The sequence below is a fragment of the Episyrphus balteatus genome, chromosome 4 (genome assembly GCF_945859705.1).
Source record: "Episyrphus balteatus chromosome 4, idEpiBalt1.1, whole genome shotgun sequence".
Classification (NCBI taxonomy): domain Eukaryota; kingdom Metazoa; phylum Arthropoda; class Insecta; order Diptera; family Syrphidae; genus Episyrphus; species Episyrphus balteatus.
The window spans coordinates 57821700-57844589 of record NC_079137.1 but is presented as its reverse complement, the minus strand read 5'-3'; the positions used below and the strand labels follow the sequence as shown (position 1 = coordinate 57844589).

Sequence of the window (22890 nt, the reverse complement as noted above, 5' to 3'; positions counted from 1 at the left end):
ATGGCAAGGTCTAATAATTTATAAAAGTACAAAAGAATAATTTGTAGCCCTGTGTGAGTATAAATGATAAGCTTATGAACTTTATTAGCCGTGTTTTATTGGTAACTCAGTACTTAGCTCAGTAAAATTTTACACGGGAAACAACAACAAAAGATTTCTAAGGATAAACAAAAGTTTTTTATTTTTTGGTTTAAAGAGATAATTTTTTTCTAAACTTATACATTTTTGACCCTTCAACAATAAGGATTATTAATAAATAAATAAAAGCAATCAATTGTTGTTGCTTACAGCATAAACTGTTTACTCAGTAATATACTGAGTACCAATAAAACACGGCTAATATAAGTGTTCTACTTATCATAAAAAGAAATGATTTTTTTGTCAACAGAGTGTTTTTTTTTAGATATTCGAAAAAGAAGAAAATGCTTTTTAGAAATCAATCGGGTGAGACATCAAAAGAAAGATTTTTTGGAGCTCTATTAATGTCTGAAAACCAAAAGTTGATCTGAAGTCTGGTTAAAGAGTTATCTGAATCTAAACATACATAATTTTTCTTAATTTCCGAATCAGATATTTTAAGACCCAAGATTCGAAAAGATTTTTGGATTAAAGATATGAGTTCTTAGTGAACTCACCTATTTATTTAGATGCAAAAGTAAAAAATCAATTTTTTAAAGTTTTTTGAAAAAATTTTTTGAAAAAAAAATCCAAGGGGTACCCCTTGCCGAAAAAAAATGAATTTTTGAAAAATTTGCTCCAAACCCATCGAGTGAGGTATTAAATTAAAGGTCTCTTAAAACACGACTTTTGTTTTCTAATTTTTGGTAAGAGATATCTCCGGACACATGTCTCGAAAAAAGTTTTGGTTTGAAGATATGTGCTCACGGGTTTTTATTGCAGGAATCGTTGAATGGGCTATAAAAGAAGATAAAACCGCGGAGTGCTATTAAATGAGAGGGTGGAAACTGAAGATAGGGGTGCAAAAGCCCCCTTTTTGTTTTTTTCAATATACCTCGTAAGCCAAGCAAAATTTTGATAGATTGTATATAAAACTTTTTGTAGAGAATTAAATTTCCTATTGGAATAATGTTTTTTAAAAATTGAAAAAAAAAAAAATATCTTAAAACCAAAGCTTCGAAATCATTTTTATATTAAAGATATGAGATCATAATGAGCACACCTTTCCATTAAGATTTAAAAATTAAAAATCAATTTTTTTTTAAGACTTTTGAAGAAAAAACAAGGTTTACACCTTGCCGGAAAAAAATGAATTTTGAAAAATGTTCTCCAAATCCATCGAGTGAGGTATCAAATGAAAGGCCTCTTTAAGCAATACTAATATCTGAAAACCAAATACTTCTTTGAAATCTGGTTGCAGAGTGATTTGAATCCAAAGTGGGTTTTTTCTAATTTTGAAAAATTATTTTGAAAAATTTCCTCCAAATCAATCGCTATTTTCCACATTTTTAAATCTGTTTAAATCTTTCCGATATCTTTTTTACTGCCCGAGTTATCCTCAGTTGTTTGGTATTTTTATAAATTTTAAAACATCATTATCTCCTTTATGATGTATGAAGCCAAACCCACTTACTTCATTTTAAGATATCTCGGGCAATACAAAAGATATTGAAAAGATTTAAACAGGTATCAAAAGATGGAAAACAGTTCTTATAGAAACCGTTACTAAATATGCTCAAACAATTTTCCTAAAAAAACATTTGTTTGCATTTTCTAACGGTAATATCTCAAAAACGGGAGCTGGTTAGTTGTTTCTGACTTCGGATTCGAGTTCAGCACACCGAAAACCTTTAGAAAAGTATATTTTTGTTTCGGCAACAAAACCCTTGTAAACCAGTGTTATCAATTCTTCATTATAAATCTACTAAGATACATTTCAAGTGATTTTTTAAAACATCCAAAACAGTTTTTCCGAGGTTCTGCCATTTAACTTTCGATATTTAATTTAGAGGTTAATATTAATTGGTTTTCGTAATTTTCAGAACAACTTACATTTTTTTTACATTTTACAATTTTGTTTACTATAAGAGCAAGTACGTTCGACCTAGCTGTCGATTTTATTTCCATTAAACTGATCATATTTCGGAATCTTCAACTCTTTATTGAATTAATTTACATTTTGGGAAATTAACAGAGGAGAAGTTTTAATTACATGATTTATGCAAACATGGGATACTGTGGCGTATGCGTGACTTTTTTTTCTGTAGAAAAATTTAAAAATTGATTTTGATTAATTTTGTATGCATATTGGATCAAATAAATATTATAATTGTCATTATAAGGAAGTAAGTCTAGGTCTTGATTTTTACTTATACTTAATTCAACTGCAGTTAGTTTTAATTTTTTGACTGTACAATAACTATTTGTTAATTTAATTGGTATATACTTTTACTCTCAAGCCATCAAAAACCCCATTTTCAGGAAAATTTGTTTTTTGTTTTGTTTTAAAGAAGTTTTTTTTTTATCGTCATGTTATTAGTCGATAATTTCTGATTATAACGATAAAATGGATAGATGTTGTTGACTTGGAGATAATCTTCTGACATGGAGCGCGTATAGGTAACTCTGGAAATTCCTTGAGTCACAGTAATCAGATATTTTTTTTAAGATTAAAAAAACCTATAAGATAGCTTCTTAAGAAACGTCGCGCGTCGTCGGTATTTTTTTTTAGTAGTAATTCTAACTTGTTTTCAAATTCTTGCCATATCTTTAGTTCTAAGTTGGTAATTCACAGTAAAATTGTTTAGCCAACAAACACTCAAAAGTATGCAATTTAATTAAAATGTTAAACCTTAAAGTATGTAGTAGAATTATTTCAGATTTTCATATGAGGGAATGTTTTAACTGTGTGACGGTTAATTTAAAAACAAACCTTTTGAAGTAATAAAGTGGAAATTTGAATTTATCTTGTATAAGTTACACAGAGAAAAATATCTTTCTTAGAATGAAGTTGATGCTTGATAAATTTATTTAAAATCAAAGTAAAATTTATTTCATTATATGTTTTTATTTTGTTTTGCTGAAATTACAATATTAATATATATTGTGGTTGTATTACTTCCTTTAATATTCAAATAAAAACGCCATTTATTTTTAATTTGCCAATATATTTCGAGGTATAGGTAAAAATATTTATATAAAAAATGAGTTTTTAATATATTATAATTTATAAACATATACAATAAAATAATAAATTACCTATTATAATATATTTTGTTATAACATACAAATTGTTTTTTCGGCTACAACATGTATATATTATGAACAGGGATAGGATCTTGTGGACCTTAAAACTTAAACAAAGGCAAAATAAAACTCCCAAAAAGGCATAAAAAGGCATTTATTGAGAGAAAGAATGACATATAAAAATTAAATGTAGTAATTTTGAACAATCATGTGTTTTTTAAATTTTTCAGTTAACAAGCGCCCGCGATTGTCCCTTAACAGTGCTTTAAAGGAGCTTAAAGATCTCTCTACATCTGTAGAGACGACTGGAGCCCAATTAAAGCACTCGACATCACCCACTTCAACATTTTCTTGATTTGTGTTCCCAATTATTACGCAATTTTTTATTTGATCAACTCTCTCAAGTCCCTTATTTACCAAAAAAAAAAAACTGATCTGTACTTCTCAACAACATCTTTTGCGACTGCCCCTTTTTTGACAAAAAATATTAGATAAGAACTTTTTTTTTTAGTTTAGACATTTTTTGAAGATATTTCAAAAACCTGACGTGATACGCCAAAATAGACTTCGGATTCGGTTTCAGCAACCCAAAAACTATAAGAAAAACTTAGTCGCAACCCCAGATAAGAACTTTTGTTTTTTTTGGTTTTGACATTTTTTTAAAGATATCTCAGAAACCTGACGTGATAGGGCAAAACTGACTTCGAATATGGATTCAGCGATCCAAAAATTATATGATTAACATATTCGCACACCCAGATCAGAGAAAAAATTTTTTGTTTTCGTGACATTTTATGAGGTTTTCTCGAAAACCTGACGTGATGGAGAAAAACGGACTTCGGATTCGGTTTCAGCGACCCAAAAACTATATGAAAAACCTAGTCGCAACCCCGGGTCAGAACTTTTATATTTTTTTGTGTGGCTGTGTAATTGCATAGGTAGATCTTTTCACTCGAATTTTGTTTGTGTGGGGTAATTAGTGAAGTTCTAATAAAGATATATTGAGTAAGTAATATACTGAGTAAGTAAGCTTCTTGTTTGTATATTTGAATGTTTTGTGTGCAGGCATCACGTTAAAGACGCTAAAAAGATAAAACAAACTTAGGAAAAGGCAAAAAGGTAATAACGAAAGAAAAGGCAAAAAAAGGCAAAATAAAATACATATATTTGGCACGAAGAGGACGTGAAACGTGTTTGTTTTTATCTATAATGTTGTACGATTGAGCAAGAAAAAAAGGCAAATTCCACAACATCCTATCCCTGATTATGAATATGATTGATTTTAATTTAATTTTTTATTTTTGATTTTTAATTTTTAACTAAGCATCAAAATTTGGTTCATATGACAAAAAAGGAAAAACTTATTTTCCACAAAAATTGTGTACTTATTTTGAAATAAAAAAAAATTAAACCTTAATTTTTTTTTTTGATAATAAATTTTTTTGAAAACGAGTCAAGTTTCAATTAACATTTTTATAATATTTTTATGAAAAAGATCACAGTGTGAACAGACCTAGCATTCAGCTAAAAAAATTAAAAATTTAATTTTTTAAGATTTTCGAAATTTATCACAGGGGTACCCCTTGTCTAAAATTTCGGAATTTTTAAAATTTTCTCCAAATCCATCGAATAATACATCAAAAGAAAGGACTCTTTAGACACTATTCATAACTGAAAACCAAAAGTTTGTAGGAGTTTGGGTCGCTGAATTATTTGCAATCGAAATATTTTTTTTTTTTTTTCATTCGGAAGCAAATAGTTTCGGATCAAAATACCGAAACAAGTTTTAGTTTACAGATATGACATCATAGTGAACAGGCCTATGCATTCAGCTAAAAAAATTAAAAATTTATTTTTGTAAGATTTTCGAAATTTATCCAAGGGGTACCCCTTGTCTAAAATTTTGGAATCCATCGAATAATACATCAAAAGAAATGACTCCTTAGACTCTATTCATAACTGAAAACCAAAAGTTTGTAGGAGTTTGGGTCGCTGAATTATTTGCAATCGAAATATTTTTTTTTTTTTTTTTTCATTCGGAAGCAGATATTTTCGGATCAAAGTCCCGAAAAAAGTTTTGGTTTACAGATATGAGATCACAATCGGCAGGCCTATGTATCCCCATCCATGTTTTTTTTTCGGTAGCCATCCAAATTTTGAAAAAAAAACACACTTTATTATTTTTAAATTATTGTCTGCGTTTGCGTTTCTATTTTAATACTTTAAACACACAAACAAATTTATTTGTTCAAATATTTGTGAAGGTTATTCAAAAGCTATAAATTATTTACTTAACTTTCAGAAAATGTTTATTTTTCTATTTAATAAAAAACAAAAAATAAATAAACACAAAAAAGGTAATATCACATAGACATCAGCATGAATACAAGTTAAGACACAAATAAATTTAAAAGTTAATATTTTGTGATAGAGAAAATAGTGTCATATAATCTTATTTGTGTGACACCATTCTTTAGAACCGTTAAAGCAACAACAACAACAAAAAACGATGCTGATTATGGTAAAAACAGATTTGAATAAAACAACGAGTTCGTCTTACTTTAAGCATTTTTATTGTTAGATCTCGCTAAAGAACAGTAGTTAAATAGTTCATCCCCCAAACAAGAAAAACGGGATTGAATTTGAAGAAAATTAATTGTGTTAAACTTAAAAAAGTATGAAACAATAAAATTAATAAATAAAAATCATCCAAAAATGTGCACCGTAGAAATTGAACCGATTCATGTCTACCAAGGAACTTTAGATTTGGAAAGTAAAATTGATGAGTGGGATTTAAGGAATCAAGATGCACCAATAAATGTTTGTGACTTGTCGAAAATTGTCAGCAAATATAATGACTGGAGAAGGCTTATGCCAAATGTTATGCCATATTATGGTGAGGAAAATTGAAAATAAAAAAAAATTAAGGGAACGGGTGGTTGCATATCCATTACTTGGATTTTCGAAAATAATCCGTACTCCAAAATTTTGTAAATCATAAAAAGAAAAATTGTTATGTTAATGAAAAAAAATGTTCACTTTTTTTTTTATCATTTTCTTTTATCATTTACAGAATTTTTGAACATAAAATTTAAAAATCCAGAATTTTGAATTTACAGAATTTTGACACATACATATAGAATTTTGTTCCCATACCAATTATTTATTAATTATTTAAAAAAAAGTTGACGTTTTTTGGTTTCATTTTTTCTTATGTTAATTTTAATTTTTAACCAAGTATTTTTAATTTTTTTTTCTATAATTAGCCATCAAATGTAACGATGAATTACCAATTTTGAAAACCCTTGGCGATTTGGGTACTGGTTTTGATTGTGCATCGAGAGCTGAAATTGAACAAGTCCTTAGTCTAGGATTTGATTCGGAGAAAATAATTTTTGCCAATCCAATGAAGTCTATTTCACACATTCAATATGCCAAAGAAAATAATGTAACTGACAGTACTGTGGACAATGCATTTGAAATGTACAAAATATTCAAATATTATCCTGAATCAAAGTTAGTTTTCAAAATTTTATTTTTTTGAAACTTTTTTTTTTAAATATTTTTTTTTTTTTTTGTATTTAAAGTGTTGTTGTTCGTTTTCGTTCTGATGCTAATAAAGCATTAAGTCCACTTGGTAATAAATTTGGTTGTAATGCTGAAGAAGATGGAGTACTTTTAATGATTTTGGCTAAAGCTCTTGGCGTTAATGTGAGTAAAATTTTTTAATTTGTTTTTTTTTTTTTTCATTTTATTTTTAAACTTGTGTGGTAAAGAGCTATTTTTAAAGAGCAGTGAGTAGCATATAAAAAGAGCAGCTATTAATAGCTGTAAAAAGCATAGTTAACGCCACAAGTTACTCTTTAAATATCGTCCTGATTTGCAATATAATTGAAAATATGGCCTAGTTTTTTTAAGAAAACAAAATTTCAGGATTTTATTTGATATTGAAATGAATGTTTCCACTTACTTTTAGGTTAAAGGAGTAAGTTTCCATGTTGGATCTGGTTGTTGTGATTTTCCATCTTACGGAAGAGCTATTTGCACAGGAAGTGCTTTATACAAAGCTGGAAATTTGATTAAACACAATATGGAATTATTTGATATTGGTGGTGGATTTCCTGGAAATGATGACGAGATGTTTTGCAATGTAAGTTATTTTCTTTTTAGTCAAAGCTAAATGCATAAATAAAATTTATTATATTTTATTTAATAAAGATCGCCGAAGTAGTCAACAAATCATTGGACAAATTTTTAGGCGATGTGAAAGTTAAAGTTATTGCTGAGCCAGGACGTTACTTGGTATCAACAGCTTATACAACAATTTGTAAAATATTTTCAAAACAAGAACTCAGAGGTAGTGATGATCAGTTGGAAAAAGTCATGTATTATGTTAACGATGGAGTTTATGGAACATTCAATATCCTTATATATGAAGATTTCAAAATCGATACAATTCATTTTAAGGTAAATATGTAGTACCTATAACTCTTGTCAAAAAAAAAAAAAATAAGTAATTTTGGTTTTATTTTCTACTATTTTTAGAATACTGATAGTGAAACCTTTAACAGTTTAATTTGGGGACCAACTGGTGACGCTGCTGATAAGATCTGTGACAACATTAATTTACCAAATCTCAAAGATGGCGATTTTATTGCATTTCCAAATATGGGCGCTTATTCTATTGTAACATCGAGTGCATTTAATGGATTCACATTGCCAAAAACAAAATTCTATATTAGAAAAGATTTGCAAGTTATTTAAGTTGTTTAGAATAATAATGAGACATATTTTTAGCAATTTATCCTATTTTCGTGACCTTTTTTCCAATCAAAATTTTGATCCTAAGTGGGCTGTAGGTCTGTCTTGGTAATTTTAATATATTTCGTCGACGTTTCGGGCGTGATTACACCCTTCTTCAGGACTAATATTTTAAAATAATAAATTTTAAGATGTTTCTTAAAATTTGTGGTTGTTAGTTTTCTGGTATCTCTTTTATATTTTTGTAAATATTTCAAAATTCAAAAATTGAAGCCTTGAAAAAGACGTTTCAATTAATCGAATTTCAAAAAAATTCGATTAATTGAAACGTCTTTTTCAAGGCTTCAATTTTTGAATTTTGAAATATTTACAAAAATATAAAAGAGATACCAGAAAACTAACAACCACAAATTTTAAGAAACATCTTAAAATTTATTATTTTAAAATATTAGTCCTGAAGAAGGGTGTAATCACGCCCGAAACGTCGACGAAATATATTAAAATTACCAAGACAGACCTACAGCCCACTTAGGATCAAAATTTTTCATATTTTTAGCATTATAAATCCAAAATAACAACTCAAAGTATACTAAACAATCAAACAAAAACAATCTTTACCTTTTCTTAAGTTACACGGTCAATGAAATCGGTCAACGCGTTGACTCTCTGACGTCACACAAAAATCCGTATTCTCTCTGTCATCTCACCGTCAACGTTCACAGTGTCAATGCATTAAACGAAAATTCGTTTGACATGGTTGCATTGAAATGCAAATATTTCGAGATATACGCAATGTACTGTTTTAGATTATAAGTCTTATATGAACTCTGATAAGATTGCTGAACGAAAATAAATGCTAAATTACTAAAGTTTTGTCGAAAAAATTAGAAAAAAAAAAAACAAATCAAAAAGTTTCGACATTTGATTTTAAAAAAATCTTAAAAAAAATCAATATGGCCACCTTCCAACGCTTATAGCATAGGAACGCCGCACCAAATGTTAATGGTTATGGTCTAAAAATGTAGCTTAGAATATACAAATGCTTTTTTGTTTTTGGTAAAAAAATTTTTGTTGCATCCAACATGGATGCCATGGCCATACCGAAAAGTTTTTTTTTGTAAAAAAAAAAAATATACAAAAAGGTGAAATGAGAATCCCCTAACTCCAAAACGGTTCACCATTCAAAAATCGCCCTACAAAAAATGTTTCCAATCCAACTTTCATCACATTTCTATACAAAAAACAATGTCATTCTGAAACGATGACACGTTATTAAGTGTCTGCGTGACTTTTTTTTGTAGAAAAACTTCATAAATATTATTTGAACTTTTTATCTCTTCATTAAACCGTTTGTAAGCAATACTGCATTTAATTAAAACAAAACAGTATTTAAAAAGAGAAGTCAATTAATTAAAATAATGATATATGCATTTAGCACTTAACTAGTAAAGTGAGTTGAAAGCCTTTTGTACTTTTGTACCTAATTCTTTTGAATTAATCAAAATATCAAAATCCCCTTTATTCAGGAAAATTTTTTTTTGTTTTATTTTTAAAAAGTTTTTTTTTTATCGTTACTTTATCAGCTGATAATTATTTCCGATTATAAATAATTGTTAAATGTTGTTGATTTAAAGATAGTCTTGGGGCATGGCGCACGTATGACTTCGGAAATTCCGCGAGTCACAGTAATCTTTTCTTTATTAAGATTAAACATCGTCTGCATTCTTTAAACAGTAATTAAAACTTGTTTTAAAATTTCTGCCTACCTTTGGTTCTAAGTAAATTAATTCACAATAACATTATTTTACAAAAACAAAACAAAAACACTCAAAAGTATGCAATTTTTTTTAAAAGTTGATCCTCAAAAAAAGTGTATATAGTTATTGTAGTAATTGTAGGGGTTTTTGTGATGAAAAAATTAAAACTGTATGACAGTTTATTTCATCAAAGTATATTATTCTGTGAATTTTGGATTTTCTTGTAAATTACAAGTAATTCGTTTATAGCTCTTATATTGGAGTAGGTATAAATGAAAATGTGTGCATTCGAAGGTGTTACATAGAACTGAATGTAGCCACTTCGTTGTTTAACATGGTTAGACAAAGGTTACTAAAGAGTAACAAAAGTCATAAAATAATAATTTTATTAAATTTTTCAATACTAAGAAGAATTAGGTAAGTAGAGTTAGTAGCAGGGGCGTACACTCCCTTGGGGCAAGCGGGGCATTGCCCCCGGGGCCCCCGACCGACCCCAGAGCCCCCACTGGAGACAATGCAGAGAAGGAAACTGTTAGCATAAATTGAGTTACGAAGTAACCAGGGAGACAAATTATGTCATTCAGTGTAATGTATAATGCATTAGTAGCCACACAATATATGTATATTGATTTTAAAAAAACTTTACCCCAGGGGCCCTAAAAAAAAAAACTACTTATTTAAAAGAAAAATTATAATTTTATCTTAGGGCCCTAAAAAATATTACTTGAAAAATCTTTGCCACCACAAATAATACAAAAATATTATTTGAGGATCCTCAAAAGTGGTTCAAAACAATCAAATGGAAAATTAAATATAAATTCAGGGGGCCCAACATAAATACATCAGGGCCCAAAATAAAAACATTATGTTATTGGTGGCATTCCGAATATTACTTCAGAACAGAGGCCCCAATACCTATTAATTCTTGGCTCCAAGAAAATTATATTATATTTTAGGGGCCTCTAAGCACTTAATTATGAGGCTCTAAAAATAATTTTTCAGGGGCCCCAAAATAAAAAAAAATATGTCTGATGATGGAAAATAAAATATGTTTTTATTACTTCAGAACAGAGGCCCCAAGAACTATCAATCCTAAGCTAAAAAAAAATTTATTTTAGGGGTCTCTAAATATTTAATTTTGGGGGCCCCTAGTACAAGTGCTTACTACTTTAATGAGACGCATTTTAAGTAAGTAAAGAAAAGTGCATTACGAACATATTAAAACATTAAAATAAACCTAAAAATAAATAAGCCATACAAAAAAAAAAGCGTATGGTGTATACGTAATTTTTTTTTTTGTAACTAAAGGGCCCCCAAATATCAAAGGGGCCCCAAAATTTAGTCTTACCCCGGGGCCCCGGCGATTCAACGTACGCCACTGGTTAGTAGTTGAAAATATTCAAAACTTGAAAATATTCTCGAAAATTGACATTTTTTTTTTGTTCCACTTATTCAATTCTATTTAAAATTCATTGAAAAAATCTCACTCGGTAACAATAGCTTTGCTTAACAAAGATTTGTGAACCTTTTCGAAGGTTCTTAGGGCGCTGAACTTGAATCCGAAGTCAAAAATATTCTATCAGTTCACGTTTTCAAGATATTCTCGTAACAAAATCTCAATAATCGATTTTTTGCTATTTTTGAACATTTCCATAGTAATAGTATCATTCAAACCAGAGCTGCTAGAAACAAAAAACTGAGGGCACATTTTAAATGTTAAAGTTTCGTAAAGATATGAAACGGATGAAATGAGAAATGAATTGTTCGTCTTAGTATCACCTCAGGAATCCATGAAGATGATTGTAAGACACCATTTCGCTGACACCAAAAAAAAAAAACCCAAAAGTGTCAACTCGCAACCGCGGGTGCGATATTATAAACACGAAATGAATTGTTAGAAAAAACCCAAGAGTCAACAAGAACAAAACAACCCTTTTTGAAAACAAAAGATAATGATCTTGCAAAAAATATCTACTATCTACCTACTCTCTTCATAATTTCATGAATGATTTCTGCCTGCCTGAGTGAGGAAATAGGAAACAAAAAAAAAAAGTACATATTATGTAAACACAAAAAACAAAAACAAAATATAACGAGAAAATGAGAGCGCAAGAGCAAGTTTTTTTTCAATAAATAGAAAAGAACAGAAAAAAAGAGTTCATCAGCGCCAGCTTATGCGTGGCATTCTTTTGAACTAAATTTGCATGTGTGCGTGATCAATGGAATTTTCAAAGTAAAAAAAGCTAAAATAGACACTTTTTCAACAATTTATATTAAAAATACTGTGAGCAAAAATATATATTTTTTTTTTGAAACTGATTTGAAATATAATGAAAAAAAATAATAAAAATAAATTGTGGATGCTTTGACTGCCCCTTCCTCAAAAACAGAATGCAAATATTGGTTTATTAAAATCAAATTTTTAGTGTGTAAATAAAAAAAATATTTTTTTTTGGCAAACGGGTTGCATGAACAACTTTATTAACTTCTCATTAAAAAATACAAAAACATTTTAAAAAATAATCACGCTTTGCCCCACGACCAAAATGCTAAAAAAGTGCATTTTGACACCTTTCCTTCAAATTAACCGTTCAAACTAACTTCAAATTAAATTTTAGAAATTTTATTGGATTCTCCTAATTTCCCTTTATTGTTTTCTTTTTGTTTCATCTAAAAACACTAATAAACGGTAAAGTTATTCTAAGAAGAGTGAGTAAAAAAACATGAAATTACAACAAATTAACGAAGCTTTTTTTCTAATAAAAAAAAAAAAAAAAAAAAACTGTTTCGCGTACTGCATGAAAACACATTTGATCATTATAAAACAAAAAAAAAATAAATAAAAAGTTTATAAACAACGGTGCCCCAACCAAAATTCTGATTCAATCTAAATTTGCAGGAAAAAAATCATTTTCGACCCTTATAAAAATCGCACAAGAAATGTTTCTAAAATTTAAATGATGCAAAAATATTTGTACGTTTATTACCTTTTCAAAAAAGTACGTTTCATAAGATTATCTTATAAACTGCAAAAGTTATACAACAATTAGTCAACCGTCTTCCATTAAAATGCTATGGAAACCCCCCCTTAATGCTCTGAATTGTATTAATTAACTAAATCTACGCTTTTTACAAAAACAGCTTTTTCGCAATTGCCTCCAAACAGATTATCAACAGATTTATCAAACGCAAGTGTGCAAGATTATAATAATAGTTAAGATCACAAGTGATTATTATCAAATTCATTATTGATAGTTATTAAACTAAAAGTTGCAAATTCACTATGCCAAATAATTCTTAATTTGACTGGGTAATCTATTTTTTAAATTTAAGTTCAAAATTTAAAAAATAAATAAATAAATTGATTTCATAATGATTTGATATTTTCATAATCAATAATTGAGTTTATCAAATCAATTAATTTGTCTCTTTTTTCAAAAAGGAAAACCCGCAAACACAAATACCTTTAAAGATTCATTTGATTTGATTTTAATCATTTTAAAATTGTTCAATTAAATAAGTCTATTCACCTGATTGAGGTAGACCTGAAAAATGACAAATCATATTTTTGCAAAATAGCTGAATGAGAAATGATAGTTTTCTATTTAATCGATAAGAATTATAGGTACTCAAAAGAGGTAATTAAGATTATTCAGTAAGAAAACACTCTGCGTAGTTTTAGACTTATTATCCGATTCATAAATCTATTGCGTTAAAAAAAAAAATAATAAAACTCAGGCGAATTTAGAGATTTTTCACATTAAATGCACTCTTTTGAAAGTTGTATTCATTTACAAATCGAGCGTATAAATTTCTGTTAAATTCTGTTGAATTGAAAAATATGTGATTTACAAGCAAAAAAATCAATTTATTACTTGCTCTATAGGGCAAGTATTGGTTTCGTGTTAAAAAATTAAAATGACGACTGGATCCTCCGTACTTGCTCTTATAAGAAACTTAAAATAACACAAAATTTGCTATTAAAAATAAAAAAACAAAAATTATTTTAACCTCCAAACCAAGCATGAAATTTTTTTTTAAATTCGACAAAGAATTTTTGTTACAAAAACATTACAAAATTGTTGGGGCATTTAAACATTTATTTTATACCTATCTAGATTATTATAACAATTTTCAAAAATAATAAATTTTAAGAAAATTTATAGTTCCGTTTTCAAAAAATATAATTTAAAAAAAAATATTTATTTCAAAAAACCAAAAATAGTTTTTTTTTTTAATATATCCTTAACTTTAACATAAAGGTTACTATAATTTTTGTTATAAAAAAATTTCGATGAAATTTGTTAAGTTATTTACGAGAAAATGAGAAATAAAGAAAAACGGATATTTTTTACTTAAAAAGCAACACCTTAGATCAGTGGCGTAGCTAGCATTTTGGGGGCCCTGTATCCAAAATTTTTTGGGGGCCCCCTCCATCTGCTACACTTTGACACAGCCTTAAGCCTTAACAACATTGGCTCAAAAATTGGCTGTTTGCAGAAATTTGAAGCTACCCATATCCAAATGAAATACTAAAACCTCGATTTTGTACCTCGATTAGTTTTCTACAAAATCGGGAATGTAAGCAATTCATTTCGGTCTATTTTACTTCAAAATCTGCATATTTTCGTATTTTGAAAGCAAAACCTTAAATATTTCAAAAATAAGTGAGCTACAAAATTGGGGTTTCCACCATAAAAGCCTACTTACCTACAAAATAAAAAAAAAAATTAAAACAGCAGAAGTGCTTTCTTTTATTCTTAAAGTTAACTATTGTTAACAATAGTTAACTTTCATCGTTCCTAAATGAGAAAAAAGTTGTGAAATGTAAAATTGTAACGTCACAGCATCATTCCTAAATTCAATGTTTCTCAGTCAGCTGTTTGATGGAAACAATTATATTTTAATTTTTTTAAGCAGAATTGATGATGTACCAAATTAATTCTTTCTTGTTTATTCATTCATAAAATTGATCTCAAACTATTTTTTTTTTTTTTTTATATCAACAAAATGTATTAGTCGTTCCTAAATAAAAGTTGAAATTTTCTAACAAAAAAAAAACAACAACAACCAAAGTTAACTTTATTTTCATAAAAGAATGGGCCACAGGTTTTTTTAAAAAATTCCACTATTGGAGCAAACCGGAAGTGTATTTTTTAAATTTAAAATTGAAATATGAAACTACCCATAGAATCTACAAAATTGATTTTGGACAAGAAATTAGCATTTTATCTGAGCTACATTATCTGAGATTAGTTTTTCTTTGATTCCGCCAAAGTAAAGGACGTAATAATTTAGCAAGTTCTTTTATGGAATTATTTTATGGATTTTCGATTTAATCACATTTTTAAAGCAACTAGTACTTCGTAGAAACCAACCGGAGATTCTTTATTCTAGTTTTCTATCAGTTTTGTTGATCGTTGTTTTACTACATCATTTGGAAATTGATATAGTTTATGTGGTTCTAAGGTGTCGAACATATTATTCAGACCATGAAGCACGAAGACTCTTAAAGAAGAAACACAATCACGCTTTGCCGTCTATTTTGACAACTGCCAAAAGTTCAACTATGCGAAATGTGTGTAACCTCACACAATGACTCTTTTTCTACGTACGCGAGTAAGAAAGCGAGCAAAAGTTCAACTAGGATTTTTTGTTTCTTAAATTGCACAAAAAAATGATGTCGAGATATTTCAAATCAAAACAATTTACGCATTAAAAATAACAATAATTAAATGATGTGGTAGACTGAGTTTAATTGTTAGTTCTCATTAAAAAAGAATTTATTTTGATTGGTTTTGCTTTTATAACTATAGAATTAAATAATAAACAAATTGTTATGTGTTTTTCAACACATTATAATATCCTTTTTCATTTTTCCACATTGTGTGATTGTGTTTCTGCTTTTAAAGCCTTTTTGAGTTTAACCCATCGAAATATCCCAGGTGGCAATTGTAAACGTTTACTTTAAGGTACGATTCCGAATTTGGAATTCTTACTTAATTACTTCTGCCAACTCATCAAAAAAGCGCTTCGTTATGTTACTGGTTTTAGTTTTGAAAACATGTCTCACTTCCCAAAAAAAAATGTTTTCTTTCTCAAAGTCATGCTGAAGGACTTTGGAAACAGGATTTAAAATTTCAAACACAATAATCGTTACTTACATTTAAATTCCTAAAGACACATGCACAAAAAATGGTAATCAGGAAATGTTTAATATTCAATTTTTGGGGGGCCTCTATATCTTGGGGGCCCTGTTACATGGATACAGCTGATACAGCGGTTGCTACGCCACTGCCTTAGATACCAAAGTATATTTATTTTTAATAGAAATTGTTTGAGCCCTTTTTGTATAAATAATTAACTTTTTGATAAGATTTGCAATTCCTAGAAAAAATTATATGTAGAACCCGGGATATAAAAAAAACAAGAAAAAAAAAAAACACAAATTTAAAAATTCTATAAAATTTTAAACAAATTATTTAATTCAGATATAGACGACAACCCACAGACACTTCATAATTAAATAAAATCAATAATAAAAAAATTTAATGTTACTCTCCAAAACACTTTAGTTTTTTTTGTCTTTACAATCTCCTGAACTAATACATTTGAGTTAAAGCTTACATTTTACTTTATTTCTTGCCTCATTAAGTTATGAAATTTTTGTTAACAGATACCTACCGCTAGTATAATTTTACATAAGTTTAATTTTTTTTTCGAAAAATAAAATTAATCTATCTCTGCTAATTTTTTTTTGTTTTTTTGCGATAACCATATCTAAAGTAAAATACTCATCACTGAAGTGGATAAGCTTGCCCAACCTTCCACTTTTTGTTTAATTAAGTGTGCGCCATTGTTATCATGAAAAGATGCTAAAATTGATAATCACAATTTAATAAAACGATGAGTTTGATTGACTGCGAGCATTATTCATTATTAGCTCGAGCCTATGAATACTTCATTTCCAATAGAATAGCTAGAAGTTCTATATTTGTTAAAATTACAGATAGTGTAAAAGAATTGTGTTTTCATTGAAAATATTCAACTAAAATAAAAAAAAAAAAATAAAAATGCGTAGAGTTCGTACACCAGAAAGGAAACCTATTAACATTTACGAAGGAACATTCGACTTAAAAGCTAAAATTCTAGAATGCAGTCTTAAGGATTTGGATGCTTCTATTAACATTTGTGACTTGACAAGTATTATTAACAAATTCAATGATTGGAAGAGGCTTATGCCAAATGTAGAACCGTTTTATGGTATGTTGAAGTTTTTTCTTTATTTTTTTTAGAAATTATTATTCATTTTGTTCACTTAGCTATCAAATGCAACGATGAACTACCAGTTTTGGAAACACTTCTCCATCTTGGCAGTGGTGTTGATTGTGCCTCGTTAAAGGAAATCGAACATGTCCTTAATATTGGATTCAAACCTGATAAAATTCTTTTTGCCAATCCTATGAAGAATATTTCTCATATTGAATATGCCAAAGCTAATAATGTTACTGACAGTACAGTGGACAATGAATTTGAAATTTATAAAATATTTCAACATTATCCAGAGTCAAAGTAAGTTTTTTTTTTTTTAAATATCTTTAAAATGTCTTTTAAATGTTTTTTTTTTTTTAACTAGTGCTGTTCTTCGTTTTCGATCTGATGCGTTAAAGGCTTACAGGTCATTTGGAAAGAAATTTGGCTGTGATGCTGAGGAAGATGGAGTTGCGTTGATGCTTGTAGCAAAAGCACTTGGAGTAAATGTGAGTATTTTTGAAACTTTAAGTTTAAGAAATATTTAAAGTAGCACTCAAAACCAAAATTAATTTTTGAATGAATCGAATTTACTTAAAAAAAAAAACAAACCATTGTAATCCCTTTACTTTACTCAATACACAAAACCATGCTTACTTTAGAATAGAATTTAATGACTGTACATTTAATGACAATTAATTTCACCATGACAATTATTTTTTTTTACTACGAATATCTTATCAATTAAATAAATTTGTGAATGACAATAATTCCTCATCTATATGACAAAGCAAAATAGACTTATCATAATAATTGTCTATTTGTCTAGGAGTAAAAACCTATCTCTAGTATATACGTGAGTCTCTTCAAGATAAATGGGCACGAAATCAAAATTGGATTAGCTAGTTCATATCAAATTAATTTATAAGATCGATTTAAATCGAAGAAATGATAAAATTATTTAAAAAAAATTGTTTAGTATGATTTTAAAGGGTGTCTTATTCTTTAACTGACTTCTACACATTAATGTACACTGGAAGAAATTTCAACAAAAATTTGTTATTCATGGCTTACAAATTAAAACGCACGATTTTTAATCATTTTTCAGATGAATATAACTTTTTAAACAAAATTTAATTTTTATAAATAAACTTTATAAAACAAATTTTTTTTAACTTTAAAAAAATAAATCAAATTTTCTTAATCTGGAAAAAAATTCTCAAATGATTAGATTCGACTTGTTTTAAAAGCTTTTTTTACGCAAAACTACTAAGTCCAAACATAATTTCTTAATTAATAAGAGCATAAGAATTACATTCCGATTATTTAATTTATTTAACTTCGTGTTGAAATATTTTTTGTTTAAGTTAAGGTTAAGTTTTGTAAAATATTTTATAAACTTCTTAAATTATTTTACACTCGAAATTAATTACTTGACCTACTTTTTTTTCTATAACGATTAGTTTAGAAATGAAATGTTTAAATCGTTGAAGCTATTTAAAAAAAATATTTCAGAAAGATTTTAAGTGTCAGTGAAATTCATTACGGGATGAAATAATAATGACAATGTGATTCGTTTCAAAACTATTTTATTTTTACTGAACTGAAAAAAAAAAAACAAAATTAAAAAAATTAAACTAAAAATTTATACTTTATGTGCAGTTGGACAAATGTGATTTTTCTATTTTTTTTTTTCTCAATAGTGAGATTTTTAAAAATATATTTTTAAGATAAAAAATAATACACTGCACGACTAAATAATAGAAATTGCTCTTAGAGCCGATGTAACTTAAATTTCTTAAAGTTTTTTAGTAAAAAAAATGGTAAATGTGAATTATAAAAAATTAAAAAAAAAAATTAATTTCGATATTGAAAGAAAATAAATTACTTTGTAAACTCTTACTTGATTTCATTTAATATTGCCGTTTTTTATTTTTCAATTATTCCTATTATATTAATATAACAGTTTATGTATTTGACTATACAAAAAAAATTATATTTTTTTGAAAGAAAAACTAAAATTAAAGTAGGAAGGCAATTTGAGGCATCTAGAGGGAATGGGCGTATCGGAATCCCGCTTTTTAAAATCCCGTTTTTCGAAAATCCCGAAAAAAAAAGTTTCAAAATCCCGTCTTATAAAATACCGTTTTTTTAAATCCCGTCTTTTGAAATCCCGCTTATTTGAAATCCCTATAAATTATAATCCCGCATTATAAAATCCCGTCGAATCCCGAAAATCCTGTTCTTGTACAAAATATGTACATGCTTAATACATAAATTAAAAAAATCATGAGAAATAGACAAAAAAATTAGTAAAACTGATTTTTGCGTCGTAAAGCCCACAGAATATGTACCGTACCTACAAGACATTATGAAAACGGTAAAACATAAAATATATTAAAACCTTAAATTGAGTTCACAAGTAAAAGAAATGAAATATAATTAAAAGAAAGGAGAATGGGCATTTTGGACGTTGAGCGGCCATTAATAAAATTGGTATCAAATGAAAGGACTATAAGTTAGGAAAAACTTTTACTATGGACGTTTCGCAGTATTGCGTTAAGAATGTAAGAAAATGCAGTATTAGTATCGTTAATGCATTATTCAATGTATGAACGACAAATTGGTTTATATTTTTATTTGGAACATAAAATATGATGCTCTGTCATTTTCCCTGAGTCTGAAGTCATTACTCTTGAAAATCCGACCAATAGAACTCATAATATAAGATTTTTAAGACAACCACTTAAAGATTTTGTTCGAAAGTTTTCAAACAATTCAAACTAACAAGAAATTGAATAACGAAACTCTCAAAATAGTCTTGAAACTGTTGTTTTAAAATGCTTATAGTTTGGGTTCTAGTAGTTGGATATTTAAGATAAAGGTCTTCAGGTTTAGGGAAAATGAGAGAGTGTCGTATTTTGCACTTAAAATACACACATAAGATACAACTTTGAGACAATCTACATATAGTGTTATATGCAAAAATGCATTTTATCCGTTTTTGGAGTACGTCACAAGGATAAAACTTCTCCACAATATATGTAAACCTTAATTACATCAAAAAATAACAAAATCATTCCTGGCCGCGCAACATCCACATTCTATACAAACTTGCCCATTCTCCTTTCTTTTGATTGCGTAGTGTGTAGAAGTAGATACTTAATTTAATGTGTTTTGATCATTATATTTTATTATAAATCTATGGAATTATCACGATTTGATTGTTCTTCTGAAACTTTCAAGTAAATATTAAGTTGTTAATTGATTTCTTTTAAATAATACATTTCTTAATTTTTCATATTTTTTATATATTATATTTTTTGTTAAGGGTTATAATTCAAAGCGTTTAGAAAAATCTCTCATTTTTTAATATGTTTTAATTTTGTATTATCCCGATTTTGCCATCAAAACTAGTTGTTTTTATTTTAAAAAATCGCGCGATTTTTTAAAATAAAACAACTAGTTTTGATGGCAAAACCGGGATAATAAAAACGGGATTATAAAAATCGGGATTATAAGAAACGGGATTACAAAAACCGGGATTTTAAAAAGTGGGATTTAAAAAACCGGGAATATAAAAAGCGGGATATCGAACCCAACCTCATCTAGAGTCATTTGGCCGCTATTTTGTTTTTTTTTTTTAAATACAAATTTTACTTTTTCACATAACTCATGTATTTTTGAATCTACAGAAAAAAGATGTATTGCAAACTTGAAGATAATTTAATTCCATATAATATACAGTTAAAAAAAAAAACTTTTTTCCATTATGCCCTCGGTTTAAGAGTTAGGGTGTTTTTTTTTAAACATGTCAAAGGATGATTCTCTTATTTTTGTCATATCTCTTTTATTTAAGCTTTTTTTGAAAATTAATTTGGAGTGAAAATTGAGGATCTTTTTACTACCTTCATCTTTTGCATTAACGGTTTTTCGATTTGACAACTTCATTTTGCTTCAATACAACGGAAGACGCATTAGATTATAACCTAAATAACAAATCTAACGAAGCTTTGTTATAAAACTCCTTTACAAACAAGCTCACGTGTCTGGAAAGGTGTTAGGCCCATTCGATGGCCTTTAGAGATTGGGAAAAAAAATAAATAAATTAATGATTAATATTCCTCAAGGGTCTACTTTAGGACCAATTCTATTTACTGAAAATTTATTTAATTCTCTCCTTAGGTAAATGGAGTAAGTTTCCATGTTGGATCTGGCTGTAGTGATTTGTATGCATATGACAGAGCTATTGATACTGGAAGTAACTTATATAAAGCTGGTATTATGATGAAGCATAAAATGGAATTGGTCGATATTGGCGGTGGATTTCCTGGACATAATGATGAAATGTTTTGTGAAGTAAGGTTTCAAATTTCATAATTTTGTTATTCATTACTAATTAATTATTCAACAGATTGCAGAAATTGTTAACGAAGCTTTAAAAAAATATATGAGTGATGTTGAAGCTAAAATTATAGCTGAACCAGGAAGATATTTTGTTTCAGCAGCTTATACAACAATATGCCGAGTTTATTCCAAGCGTGAACTTCGTGATAAAGATGGTGAATTGGAGAAAATTATGTATTATGTAAATGATGGAATTTATGGGACATTCAATGCTATTATATTCGAAAAAATCAAAGTTGATACAATTCATTTTAAGGATGAAAATAGCAAAACATATAGCAGTTTAATATTTGGTCCAACTTGTGATGCTGCAGATATTGTATGTTTCATTTTTAAAGAATTTTAACAAAGTGAAATATTTTACTAGATTTTTATTTAAATAGCTTTGCGATAATATTCAACTTCCAAATCTCAAAGATGGTGATTTCATTGCTTTTCCAAATACAGGCGCTTATACGGTAACGAGATCATGTGGATTTAATGGTTTTATATTGCCAAAAACTAGTTACTATATAAGAAAGGATATGCAGTTGCTGTAGAAACAAATAAGTTTAATTTTAAAGATAATAAAGTAAAAATAAAAATATTTATAAATACATAGATATATATTTTTTGTAACAAAAAAAATATACAACAGTCGGAAAAAGTATTTTGACAAAATGAACATTTTTCTAACTGATGAGAATAATCTGTAATGGTTAAACATAAAATAAGGAAGTTGACGGTTATTTATTAAGTATATTATGGTGAATCTCACGATGGTCAATGTCAGTCATTTAGTTGGTATTATGCTTCCAGGCTGCATTTTTTGTATAAAAAGTATTAATTTTTGAGGGAAAAAAGTATTTTGACAAACGTTCTTTTTCAACGTTGGTAAGGTAACGTAATGCATTTTACGTGTTTCAAGCACGTAGATATACAACTGACAGACTTGTTAAGGCCCCGGTTTGTAAAAAATTGGGAAAAACGGCGGAACTTAACATTGAAATTAGTGCATCTTCTGTTGCATGTCATAACTTCTGTGTGTCTGTTAAAAAATCTGTGGAGAACTGAATTTATCGCAGGAAATTAAAAATTACCAAATATGCAAACACAAAAATATAATTATACTATTCAAAATTTACCACAAATGGACAAAAAATGCACTAAGAAAAATTGAAGCATTTTGAAGAATTCACTTTATCGCGGTTCGCGGATTGACTCCAAAAAGTCTGAATTTGGAAATGCCATTCTTTCATCAAAAACTTTGTTAGAAAAAGTAACCTTTGCATTGAGATCAAAGAAGACAATTTTACCATGTTTATGGGAAGATAATACAGTATTTATCTCATAGAACAAAAATTGAAAAAAAATTTAATTCTCAAAGCGACATGTTGTTGTGCTTTTCGCTTCTGGAATAAACTTGACCAAATTTTTACTGAGCTTCAACAGTTCATTTTCGTTTCCCGGATCATTGAGATAAAAATTTGTGAGAATGTGGTCCATAAAACTTTGTTTTTGAATGAAAGAA

General features: G+C 28.0%; 2 protein-coding genes across 2 annotated transcripts; both read left to right on the top strand.

Annotated features, from left to right (window-relative positions):
• Positions 1 to 5904: 5904 nt before the first annotated feature.
• On the top strand, positions 5905 to 7968 carry LOC129918923 (ornithine decarboxylase 2-like). Its single transcript, XM_055999692.1, has 6 exons — positions 5905 to 6100; positions 6471 to 6720; positions 6792 to 6915; positions 7181 to 7354; positions 7423 to 7671; positions 7750 to 7968. Exons 1-6 carry the CDS (start codon positions 5920 to 5922, stop codon positions 7966 to 7968), a joined length of 1197 nt encoding a protein of 398 aa, XP_055855667.1. The 5' UTR covers positions 5905 to 5919.
• Positions 7969 to 16644: 8676 nt separating this feature from the next.
• LOC129918873 (ornithine decarboxylase 1-like) lies at positions 16645 to 21945 on the top strand. Its single transcript, XM_055999619.1, has 6 exons — positions 16645 to 16985; positions 17045 to 17294; positions 17359 to 17482; positions 21159 to 21332; positions 21388 to 21699; positions 21764 to 21945. Exons 1-6 carry the CDS (start codon positions 16796 to 16798, stop codon positions 21917 to 21919), a joined length of 1206 nt encoding a protein of 401 aa, XP_055855594.1. The 5' UTR covers positions 16645 to 16795; the 3' UTR covers positions 21920 to 21945.
• Positions 21946 to 22890: the final 945 nt, after the last annotated feature.